This window comes from Thamnophis sirtalis, unplaced genomic scaffold, assembly GCF_051295495.1.
Source record: "Thamnophis sirtalis isolate CommonGarterSnake01/CBP01778 unplaced genomic scaffold, rThaSir2_p1.2 scaffold_11, whole genome shotgun sequence".
Lineage (NCBI taxonomy): Eukaryota > Metazoa > Chordata > Lepidosauria > Squamata > Natricidae > Thamnophis > Thamnophis sirtalis.
In genome coordinates, this window is record NW_028261391.1 from 2,261,318 (window position 1) to 2,274,341 (window position 13,024).

The following is a 13,024-nucleotide window of genomic DNA, read 5'->3' on the forward strand; positions in this document are numbered from 1 at the left end:
CAATATCTATTTTATTCTACTCTATTTTCCAATATCTATTCTGTTCTATTTTCTATACTATTCTATTCATTTCTATTCTATTCCAATATCTATTCTGTTCTATTCTATTTTCCAATATCTGTTCTGATCTGTTTTCTATTCTATTCTATTCATTACTATTCTATATTCCAATATCTCTTCTGTTCTATTTTCTTTTCTATTCTACTCATTTCTATGCTATATTCCAATATCTATTCTATTTTCCAATATCTGTTCTGTTGTGTTTTCTATTCTACTCATTTCCATTCTATATCCCAATATCTATTCTATTCTATCTGTTCTGTTCTGTTTTCTATTCTATTCTATTCATTACTATTCTATATTCCAATATCTATTCTATTCTATTTTCCAATATCTGTTCTGTGCTGTCCTGTTCTACATTCTATTCTTTTATTCTATTCTATTTTCCTATAGCTGTTCTGTTCTGTTCTATTTTCTATTCTATTCATTACTATTCTATATTCCAATATCTATTTTATTCTACTCTATTTTCCAATATCTGTTCTGTTCTGTTTTCTATACTATTCTATTCATTTCTATTCTATTCCAATATCTATTCTGTTCTATTCTATTTTCCAATAGCTGTTCTGTTCTGTTTTCTATTCTATTCATTACTATTCTATATTCCAATATCTATTCTATTCTATTCTATTTTCCAATATCTGTTCTGTGCTGTCCTGTTCTATATTCTATTATTTTATTCTATTCTATTTTCCAATAGCTGTTCTGTTCTGTTCTATTTTCTATTCTATTCTATTCTATTCTATATTCCAATATCTGTTCTGTTCTACTTTCTATTCTATTCATTTCTATTCTATTCTATTCCTTTGCTTTATTCCTATTCCATTCCATTCTATATTCCAATTATATTCTACTGCCCTGACAGGGAAAGAAAGAAGACTTTACTCCTATTTCTTCACTTTCCTATTCTTAGCTATCTCTGGCAGTTGAGTATTATAGAGATATGGAGAACTAGAGCGGCACCGTTGCCCTCCCTGGCCGACGTGGCTTGGCGCGTGGCAAAGCTCTACTCCCGGAAGTGACGTATAGGAAAAGGGTCCCTAGGTGGAGCGGAAGGGCAGGAAGCGGATGTTGGGAGCGCCGTCGCCTTAGCAACGCCCTAGCGACGCCGTCCCTCGTGAAGCGGCCGCTGCTATGGCAGAAACGGCGCCTCCTGTGACCCCCACGCCGACCCCGACCCTCACCCCGACGCCCTTGCCCCGGCAGAACAGCGCCCCCAGCCCCGCCCGGGCCTACCACCTACGCCCGGCCTTCCACCACAGGTCAGCCCGGCTCTCTCACCGTCCCTTTTTCGCGCCTTCCCTGTCTTTCGGTGGCACAACAGCCCTGCGAGGTAGGCCGCCGTGGGGCATTGTGGGAGGCCAGAGAGAGAGAGAGGCTCGCCCTTGAAATGGGGGGAGGGGGCTTTGCATGCATTGCTTCTAAAACTCTTGATTTCAATGTCTTTTCTTTTATTACAATTATTTTATTACAGTTCAGCCCCCTAGAATGGTGGATAAAATAAAAATAAAATCAATTAATAAGTAAAATTATGCATGAACCCGCAGATATGACACGGAGAAACAACAAGGTCTAGTTCGGATGTATACGTGCACATGACAAGAGAAACAAATTTGAAATTGAAATTTAATAAATTTGTATGCCGCCCAATCCCGTGGGACTCTGGGCAGCTTGCAGAGGTAAAATAAAAAGTTAAAATTAAGAACAAATCTTGCATAGCTGTTCCAGAATCTGGAGGTGGATTTGGCAATCCATTCAGAAAGACTGGGCCAGACAGAGATTCCAGATGAGCAATACAATTAGGCCAGCCAGAGGCTGACAAGATTAGCTCAGACATACACTTGGCATTTGCACTTCCCCTTCTGGAGAATGGAGCCAACCATAACCCATAGGAATCTGACAACAGCCATTAGAATAATTAATTAATTAATTAACAATAAATAAATAATTAATAATAATAATAATAATTATTATTATTATTATTATTATTATTATTATTATTATTATTATTATCAGTAGCACAAATGATCCATTGGAATTTGTGCAAAAATTATAATATCAAAACAGCAAAAAACTGGTGGGAACATCAGCCTGAAAAAGTCACCGGAAATCAGATGGTCAAGATCTTGTGGGATTTCCGTATACAAACCGACAAAATACTGGCACATAATACACCAGACATCACACTGGTTGAGAAAAATAAGGTCACAATCACAGACATCGCAATACCAGGTGATAGCAGCGTCGCCGAGAAGGAACATGAAAAAATCACAAGATACCAGGACTTAAAAATCGAAATTCAACGACTATGGCACAAACCAGCAGTGGTAATTCCAGTGGTAATTGGCACACTGGGTGCTATTCCAAAAGCACTGGGATTACATTTAAAACAGTTAAAAATTGACAAAATCACCATCAGTCAAATGCAAAAAGCCGCACTGCTTGGATCTGCACGCATATTACGAAAATACGTTACGACGTCCTAGGCCCCTGGGTGGGGCCCGACTAGTAACCAATGCCAAATCCGGCGAAACAACTGGCCGCTGTGATACAATTGTATAATAATAATAATAATAAATAAATAAATGACATGTCCTTGCACAGCAACAGGAATCTCCAATGCAAAACCTAAAGAAGGTATAAAAACCCACCCACTCTCAACTCCCATTTTGTCATCTGTCCCAGAACTGCACGCTGTGGTTCTGTTCATCAGTTGTATTAGTAAATTAAAGGGAATTAGTAGTCTGATTGATATTGTTATGCAACTAATTAAGAAATAAAGGTAGTATAGTACATTGTTAATTGTAGAAAAAATTGAAAGAAAGGCTCTCTCTGTTAAAACTTAATTAGAGGATATATATTGTTTATAATAGCAATAGCAATAGCAGTTAGACTTAGATACCGCTTCATAGGGCTTTCAGCCCTCTCTAAGCGGTTTACAGAGTCAGCATATCGCCCCCAACAACAATCCGGGTCCTCATTTCACCCACCTCGGAAGGATGGAAGGCTGAGTCAACCCTGAGTCGGTGAGATTAGAACCGCTGAACTGCAGATAACAGTCAGCTGAAGTGGCCTGCAGTACTGCACCCTAACCACTCCGCCACCTCGGCTAATAAACTGGACCAATAGAGAAACATGAAATGATAATTTGGTGCAATTTTTGAAGAAGCAATTGAAGATATCGTTTATGTGCTAAGAAAAAAATGAGTATTAAAAAAATGGGAAATAATGGAAGAAAATAATTTGGCTGAAAGTGAAAAATCAAGCTATGACGTAAAATGGATTGTATAAATGAGAGAACGTCAAAAGGAAGATCCGGCCAACGCCTTTGCTTCTATCATACGTGTAAAGTTATGTTAAAAATAAAAAAACTTTGAAAACAAACAAAAATAAAATAAAAATAAACTTTCTTTTTTAAGCAGCCCTCATTTTATTCCTGGCTTGGGACTGGGCCTGGATTTTTCTTCCAACAGTGGGCGTCCATTCTTGATTAGGAGCAGGTGGAATAACAGCCTCTCCATAAGGCTTCCTGATCTGGCCCCTGTGTCATAGATTCGCAATCACAGGGCTAACATAACGAACATTGGGACCCATTATTCGCCTGGGAATGAAATTTTGGAAAGTTCTCGCCGCTGTAGCATCGCTGTGCTGCTGATGTTCAGCATTGCCACCTGTGCTTCTGTGGTCGTATGATCTTCATTATGAGCTGCAATGGCGCAGTGGTTAGAGTACAGTACTGCAGGCTACTTCTGCTGACTTCCAGCTGCCTGCAATTTGGCAGTCCAAATCTCACCAGGCTCAAAGTTGACTCAGCCTTCCAGCCTTCCGAGGTGGGTCAAACGAGAGCCCAGATTGTTGGGGGCAAAGGATTGACTCTGTAAACTGCTTAGAGAGGGCTGGGATCCCTTCCAGCTCTATTCTGATCCATTTACCTCTACCAGAGTCAAGAATGTTATTTCCATCTCTCTCTCTGACCTGGGTACTTGAGAGACCGCCTGCTGCCAATCACCTCCACTAGACCGATTAGATCCCACAGATTAGGCCTCCTCCGAATTCCATCCGCCGGCCAGTGCCAACTGGCGACTACCCGGAGGAGAGCCTTCTCTGTGGCTGCTCCGACCCTCTGGAACGAACTCCCCGTGGAGATTCGAACCCTCACCACCCTCCAGGCCTTCCGCAAAGCCCTTAAAACTTGGCTGTTCCGACAGGCCTGGGGCTAAAGAGCTGTTGCCCCCGTCTCGAATGGTATGACTGTTGTGTGTTTTTAAATTATGTATTGTTACGTTTCGTCTTTTTATTTTCTGTCTGTAACCCCCTTCCCTGATTTGAATTGTGAGCCGCCCTGAGTCCCCTTCGGGGGAAAAGGGCAGCATATAAATATAATAAAATCAATCAATCAATCACTCTCTCTCTCTCTTTTCTCTTAGATTCCGTTCTTCCATGGTGAAAGATTGCATCCGGGAAGTGCTGAAGGAGGAGCTGGCCAATGTACAGTACAACCCAGAGGAGGTTGGAGCCCAAACGAAACTCTTATCGGAGCTGATCCGGGACAGGCTGAAAGGTCTTTCAATCTGTCTGCCTTGGCCCTCCCTAAGGACCCTGGGTTTTCCCTCCCAACTGACCGAGCGTTGAAAGTGATGACTTGGGTGATTTTGATCCCAATGACATTTCCTTTCCTTTCCTTTTCTTTTTCAGACAAAGGATTTCACCGCTATAAAATAGTGGTGCAGGTAGTGATCGGAGAACAGAGAGGCGAGGGAGTGAAGTGAGTTTTTCTTCGGTTAAACAATTCCTCCCCCCCCCCCACTCCCCATGTTAAGTTTTATTTTATTTTTTAACGTACATACAATCCAAACTATACCATTACATCTTAACAAACTTTTTTTTTAAAGTATTCAATATTATATCAATTCCTCTTACCTTCAAGCCACATCAACTTTCATTTGCTCTTCTGCTTTCCATACACCATATTATAGTCTGTTTCAACTTCAAATTTTCTCCTCTCCCTCTCTCCTCTTCCCTACCTCCTTTCTTCCCTCTTCCATCTCTCTCTTCTCTACCTCCCCTTGCTCTCTCCCTCTCCTCTCCCCGCTTTCTACGCTTTCCCTCTCTCCTCTTTTCCTCCCTTCTGCTTCCCTTTCTCCTGTCTCTCCTCTCTCTCTTTCCCTCTCTTTTCCTCCCCTCCGCTCTCTAATTTGCACGGAGTATTTCAGCGTCTGAGCAAGCTCCATTTAATGTTAGTGGCATTAATAATTACATTCCAGAAAATATTTTCCATATTGCTAATTTTACATATCTTCTTTTTTTTAAAAGTATACTTATATATAGGTTTCATTTATTTCCCCCACACACACACAAAAAACCCCTATTTTTTTGGGCAAAGTGTGAGCCAGGTTTATGTTCCCAACTATCCACATAATACTATTACACAGTTACACATCGTTAAGCGCCCATATTTTTTAAGCCTCGTGTTATAACTTTGCATATGTATTGTTAGGCGTATATACAAGTTCCCCCTCCATTTTTTCCCCCTTCCCCCGGTTTCTTTTCCAATTAATACTTTTCTTACTTGTAATCCAATATAGTCATTTCACATTCCACTATTCTACATAGAAAGTTTTTATTTTCCATTTTCATAGCATATAACCACATGTATACTATTACATAGTCAATATCATGTTGTATTATTAAGTAATTACATCAATTCATCTTACCGTCAATTACCAAAGAAAAGAAAGAAAAACCCAGTTATTGGCTCTTCTGCTCTCCATACACCATATTTATACCTTATCCGACACTTTCTTCCCCCTCTCTCCTCCCCCTTTCTACATCCTTTCTTCCCTCCATCATTTTCTACTCTACTTCCCCTTCCTTTCTCCAAGAGCCAAGGTGGCGCAGTGGTTAAAAGCAGCACTGCAGGCTACTGCTAGATCAGCAGGTCAGCGGTTCAAATCTCACCGGCTCAGGGTTGACTCAGCCTTCCATCCTTCCGAGGTGGGTAAAATGAGGACCCAGATTGTTGGGGGCAATATGCTGACTCTCTGTAAACCGCTTAGAGAGGCCTGAAAGGCCTATGAAGCGGTATATAAGTCTACTGCTATTGCTATTGCTATTGCTCTCTTCCTATCTTTCTTCTCTCCTCTGCTTCCAACTCTTCTACATCCTGTCTTCCCTCCATCATTTTCTACTCTACTTCCCCTTCCTTTCTCCTTCTCCTCTCTCCCCTTACCACTCCTCCTTATACACCTCATCTTCCCCCCTCACCCTCTCTCCTGTCCCTCTCTTCCTATCTTTCTTCTCTCCTCTGCTTCCCACTCTTCTACATCCTGTCTTCCCTCCATCCTTTTCTACTCTACCTCCCCTTCCTTTCTCCTTCTCCTCTCTCCCCTTACCACTCCTCCTTGTACACCTCATCTTCCCCCTCACCCTCTCTCCTGTCCCTCTCTTCCTATCTTTCTTCTCTCCTCTGCTTCCCACTCTTCTACATCCTGTCTTCCCTCCATCCTTTTCTACTCTACCTCCCCTTCCTTTCTCCTTCTCCTCTCTCCCCTTACCACTCCTCCTTGTACACCTCATCTTCCCCCCCTCACCCTCTCTCCTGTCCCTCTCTTCCTATCTTTCTTCTCTCCTCTGCTTCCAACTCTTCTACATCCTGTCTTCCCTCCATCATTTTCTACTCTACTTCCCCTTCCTTTCTCCTTCTCCTCTCTCCCCTTACCACTCCTCCTTATACACCTCATCTTCCCCCCTCACCCTCTCTCCTGTCCCTCTCTTCCTATCTTTCTTCTCCCCTCTGCTTCCCACTCTTCCTCTCATTCACTTGGTGTATTTCAGCTTCAGAGCAAACTCCCTTTTGTGTTGATGGTATTTATAATTCCATTTCAATATACATAAAAAAGGAAAAAATAGCAGTATACATGTACAATCATAATACCTTAAAATCCAACACATTCCACTATTAATACATATCAACTGACCTACTAACCTCGCTCGCCTTAGTTAATCTACATTTAATTCCCTTTTACTTAAAACACACACCCACACATGCACACACCCATTTTGGATGCTTTTGTGCCCTATGGGTTGCATTGCAGGCAGTCCTTGGCTTACAACCTTTCGTTTAGTGACAGTTCGAAGTTACAACGGCACTGAGAACAAGTGATTTATGACTGCTTTTTACCCGGATGACCGTTGCAGCCTCCCCCATAGTCACGTGATCAGAATTCAGAGGCTTGGCAACTGGCACGTACTTACGACGGTTGCAGTGTCCCTGGGTCACATGATCCCCTTTTGCGACCTTCTGTCCAGCAAAGTCAACGCGGGGAGCCAGATTCACTTAACTGTGTCACTAACTTCACAACTCTAGGATTCACTTAACAACGGTAAGCAAGAAAGGTCTTAAAATTGGAGAAACTCCGTGTGAAAAGCGGTCATCGGTCACTTTTTTCAGTGCTGTTATAACTTTTTTCAGTGCTGTTATAACCTCGTGACCTCAATACTGGACTACTGCAATGCGCTCTACATGGGGCAGCCCTTGAAGAGTATTCGGAGACTTCAGCTTGTCCAGAATGCAGCCGCGCGAGCGATTGTGGGTGCACCTCGGTACACCCACGTTACACCTATCCTCCGCGAGCTGCACTGGCTACCGATCGGTCTCCGGATACGCTTCAAAGTGCTAGTCGTAACTTATAAAGCCCTTCATGGTATTGGACCTGGGTACTTGAGAGACCGCCTGCTGCCAATTACCTCCCAAAGACCCGTTAGATCACACAGGGTTGGCCTCCTCCGGGTTCCGTCCACCAGCCAATGCCACCTGGCTACTACCCGCGGGAGAGCCTTCTCTGTGGCAGCTCCGGCCCTCTGGAAGGAACTCCCCGCAGAGAGTCGGACCCTCACCTCTCTCCAGGCCTTCCGAAAAGCTGTCAAAACCTGGCTGTGCCAGCAGGCCTGGGGTTGATGAGTTCCCTCCCCTCTTGACCTGTATGGTTGTGTGATTCTTGGCTATTTTAACTACTTGTATTGTGTTCTGTGTTCCCCCTTTTCCCCCTTTGAGTTGTTCGCCGCCCTGAGTCCCTCCCGGAGAAGGGCGGCATACAAATAAAATAAATCTAAATCTAAATCTTTGAACAGTCACTAAATGAAACATTGTAAGCGAGGACTACCGGTACTTCGACTTTTTACTAGCTGATTTCCTACTTTTTTTTTTTCTTTTGTCTTTAAAGCATGGCTGCTCGTTGTTTTTGGGATGCTGATACCGACAACTACGCTCAGGATGTTTTCATCAATGTAAGTTCTTTAGTTTTATTTATTTTTAAAACTAAGGCTCCACACACACCAGGTAGCTGTTAAAATGTGGGCTGCCAAGGAGACACTCCGGGGGGGGTGGGGGGTGGAGTGTGTCAGTCTGACTTGCGTGTATATCTCTGCATTGCCATCTATTGCTTTGGAACAATGGTGGGTCTCTTTGCTGGGCCTTTTTTTTAAATATCATTTTTATTCAGCCTTTTTAAACATTAAAATCACGATTACACTTTTACAATAGCAATAGCAGTTAGACTTATATACCGCTTCCTAGGGCTTTCAGCCCTCTCTAAGCGGTTTACAGAGTCAGCATATCGCCCCCAACAACAATCTGGGTCCTCATTTTACCCACCTCGGAAGGATGGAAAGCTGAGTCAACCTTTGAGCCGGTGAGATTAGAACCGCTGAACTACAGATAGCAGTCAGCTGAAGTGGCCTTCAGTACTGCACCCTAACCACTGCGCCACCTCGGCTTTCCGCTATCGGTATTCTTTTTTCTAATTTCTACTTTTCCATTCTGCAGCCTACTGTTTCGTACCTATACCTCCTTGTTTCATGATTATTATTTTTAGAATATATACAACGTACAGTATATACAACATTTACATCTCTTGATTTCTGAATATATACCCTCTCCTGTTGTTATATTTTCAATACGCTCATTATGCATTAATTTCACATCTCTTCTCGAGCCAATTATACCACCTATTCCATATCAGCAGATCGTAAAAAGAAGCCAGACTTTTTTTGAGCTTGGTGGTTTTCTAGCAGGGAGGTTTGCTCTTTGTTTATATACCCGTGGCTTGTCCCAACTCAGACAAATCAAGGAACTATCCCGAAGAAAACAGCACTCCCACCAACACTTGTATATAAATGGAGAGCAAACCCCACTCCCTTCCAGCACTGATGACGTTCCCTGGTTTGGTAATGAAATGTCTGTGAGTAAACAACCCAGCTCACAAAATACCAAAGACCCTATAGTTGCCACCATCGTCATCCTCCTGCCCTTCCTCCTAAGCCCCCCTTCTAGCACTGATAATGTTACCTAGTTGGGTAATTAAATGTCTGCAAGAAAACAACAGAGCTGAGAGAGCACCAAGGAGCCCATAGTTAATCTCCTCCACCTATAGCAATAGCAATAGCAGTTAGACTTATATACCGCTTCCTAGGGCTTTCAGGCCTCTCTAAGCGGTTTACAGAGTCAGCATATCGCCCCCAACAACAATCCGGGTCCTCATTTCACCCACCTCGGAAGGATGGAAGGCTGAGTCAACCCTGAGCCGGTGAGATTTGAACCACTGAACTGCTGAACTAGCAGTCAGCTGAAGTGGCCTGCAGTACTGCACTCTACCCACTGCGCCACCTCAGCTCCTCCTGGCAGCTCCCCTTCCCTTCTAGCCCTGATGATGTTACCTAGTTGGGTAATTAAATGTCTGCAAGAAAACAACAGAGCTGAGAGAGCACCAAGGAGCCCATAGTTAACTTCCTCCACCTATAGCAATAGCAATAGCAGTTAGACTTATATACCGCTTCATAGGGCTTTCAGCCCTCTCTAAGCGGTTTACAGAGTCAGCATATCGCCCCCAACAACAATCCGGGTCCTCATTTCACCCACCTCGGAAGGATGGAAGGCTGAGTCAACCCTGAGCCGGTGAGATTTGAACCGCTGAACTGCTGAACTAGTAGTCAGCTGAAGTGGCCTGCAGTACTGCACTCTACCCACTGCGCCACCTCAGCTCCTCCTGGCAGCTCCCCTTCCCTTCTAGCCCTGATGATGTTACCTAGTTGGGTCACGAGAACTACCAAGCTCAGAGCACCAAGGAGCCCACAGTTCTCCTCCACCCAACCCCTCTCCCTTCCAGCACTGATGATGTTCCCTAGTTGGGTCCTGAAATGTCTGCAAGAAAGCAACACAGCTGAGAGAGCACCAAAGAACCCACAGTTCTCCTCCTCCTCCTCTTCCCCTTCCTCCTGGCAATCCCCCTTCCCTTCTAGCCCTGATGATGTTCCCTAGTTGGGTCATGAAATGTCTGCAAGAAAGCATCCAAGCTCAGTGGAGCACCAAGGGCCACCCAATTCAACCCTGAGCTACCAATATTCTCTTCTAAGGGTACCTGCTTCTTTTCCTTATTAAGGGAGGGGGGAAAAACCACCTCGTGCTGCTGTTTGTGTGCAGCTGCAACTTCCCTCACAACCCTCCTCTTCATCTCCCCAGGAGACTCTCTTCTGTGTCGCTGTGGCCTTTGGCTGTTTTTTCTACTAACGTCCAAGAAGAACGGTGCTCGTTTTGAAGATCCTGAAGAAGCAGGATTGCCTGCCTCTTTTCCTTTCCTCTCTCTCTCTGCCTGTACCCTCATGTATATATATGTGTGTGTGTGTTTGTGTCTGTATATATATATATAGTCCATTGTATGAAATATAGCTTCCAAATGACATTTTTAAAGGACCCCAGGCTCCTTCTTTTGCCGTTGTGTATATAAAGAGAACTCTGGCCACAAGCCCCTTGGAAAGGGAGAAGAGCCACTCTTCAATTTCCGGTGGGTTGTATAAATATTTCCCCCTGTTGGGTTGTTCCCTGCACTTAGTAACATCTGTACATGGTCCCCCATGCGGCCATTTCAATACAGTTGTTAACAAAGGTTACCTTTGTCCTTGCAAATCCATTACACACTCCTTAATCTATCCTTGTATTTTGAAATCTCCGTGAATTATAATACAATACCTTGCCTTATTAATCCCCGTGTGTTTCTACATGAGTCCCGCCTCCTGACTCCTTGCTAAAAATCCTTTTTATCTCTTTTACGAATATTTCCCTCTTGCTTCTGGGTTTTATTCTGTCAGCGTGGGAAAGAAACTCAGGGAGGTCAAAGTGTTGTTCGAATTACAAAATTACACTCTCAAGGTTGCTGGCAGCGTAATGCATCCCACACATGCTTGATGCAAATTATACAGCCAGTCCTCGGCTTACAACAGTTCATTTAGTGACCGAAGTTACAACGGCACCGAAACTTAGTTTTTTTCACACTTGCCGCCGTTACAGCGTCCCTGTGGTCAATGTGATCAAAATTCAGTTGCTTGGCAACGTTCATATTTATGACGGTCGCAGTATGGCGGGGTCATGGGATCCCCTTTTGCAAAGTCAGTGGGGAAACCAGATTCGCTTAACAATCTCGTTACTAACTTAGTGACTGCAGTGATTTGCTTCAGAACGGTGGCAAGAGAGGTGGTAAAATGAAGCAAAACTCACTTAACAACCATCAACAGAAATTTGGGGCTCAATTGTGGTCATAAGTGGAGGGCTGTCTGTGAATAGGATAGAATAGAATCGACAATAAATTATAGAATAGGATGAAGAATAGAATAGAATAACAGTTGTAAGGGATCTTGGAGATCTTCTAGTCCAACCCCCTGCCTAGGCAGGAAACCCTACACCACTTCAGACAAATGGTTCTCCAACATCTTCTTAAAGACTTCCAGTGTTGGAGCATTCACAACTTCTGGAGGCAATTTCTATTCCACTGGTTGATTGTTCTCTCACTGTCAGGAAATTTCTTCTTAATTCTAAGTTGCTTCTCTCTTTGATTAGTTTCCACCCATTGCTTCTTGTCCTGCCCTCAGGTGCCTTGGAGAATAGCTTGACTCCCTCTTCTTTGGGGCAACCCCTGAGATCTTGGAAGACTGCTATCATGTCTCTCTTGGTCCTTCTTTCTATTAAACTAGACCTACCCAGTTCCTGCAACCGTTCTTCATATGTTTTAGTCTCCAGTCCCCTAATCCTCTTTGTTGCTCTTCTCTTCACTCTTTCCAGAGTCTCCACATCTTTTCTACATCGTGGCGACCAAAACCGGATGCAAATATTCCAAGTGTGGCCTCACTAAATAAAGTGGTATTAATACTTCGCAGGATCTTGATTCTATCCCTCTCTTCATGCAGCCTAGAATTGTTTTATATTGAATATCTTTTTATATTGAATATCTATTTTCACACAGGAACTCATCAGTGTGGAAACACAGGCTCTCTTTTTCCACGAGCATCTAAATTATAATTGGAATCAGGGCTGTCCACTCTTCCATAAATTTTGCTTAAAAGGGGTTTTTCAAAATTTTTATTTTAAACCGATTGTAGAAAATAGTCTTTCTCCTCAGAAAATGTGCTTGTTGCTGGCTTCATCATGGAACGAAACTCTTCGTTGTGGGTGAGAAAAAGACAACATGGGCTTGTTATCTTAGCTATCAGATTCCAAACCATCTAAAACTTTTAAAAAATCTGTGGGGGTGGATGGGTGGAGGTTTTTTTCAGTAGTCAGCATTTAAAATAATATTTACATTAATCTGACAAGGAAATGCTTAAGACATTTTTCCAGTCCACGTTCATAGTTTCCATTGTAAATTGCCATTGTCAGGTTACTTGTCTTCCTCAAGAATTTAACAACTGATAATTGCTTATTTTCTCGTAATTAAACACGAGCAGGAATTCACGCACACTGACCTTTTTGAGTGTGATCTTCCCACTGTGGAGATCTTACTCATGTTCAAAGATAAGTCTTTGTGCGTAATTATTTTGAGGGCCAAATGAAGCATTCTAATGCTTTGGCTTAGGTCAATATAATTCAAAATAGAGTTGGAAAATAGCAGTAGCAATAGCAGTTAGACTTATATACCGC

At 43.0% G+C, this 13,024-nt stretch overlaps 1 protein-coding gene across 1 annotated transcript in view; it reads left to right on the forward strand.

The window, feature by feature from the left end:
- The first annotated feature begins 1,128 nt into the window (after positions 1 to 1,128).
- PCYT1A (phosphate cytidylyltransferase 1A, choline) overlaps positions 1,129 to 13,024 on the forward strand; it is a 42,047-nt gene continuing 30,151 nt past the window's right edge. Inside the window, exons 1-4 of the mRNA XM_087725025.1 lie at positions 1,129 to 1,322; positions 4,488 to 4,621; positions 4,756 to 4,825; positions 8,283 to 8,346. Of these exons, the coding sequence (XP_087581151.1) occupies positions 1,195 to 1,322; positions 4,488 to 4,621; positions 4,756 to 4,825; positions 8,283 to 8,346 (396 nt within the window). The 5' untranslated portion in view covers positions 1,129 to 1,194. The remainder of the gene's footprint in view (positions 1,323 to 4,487; positions 4,622 to 4,755; positions 4,826 to 8,282; positions 8,347 to 13,024) is intronic.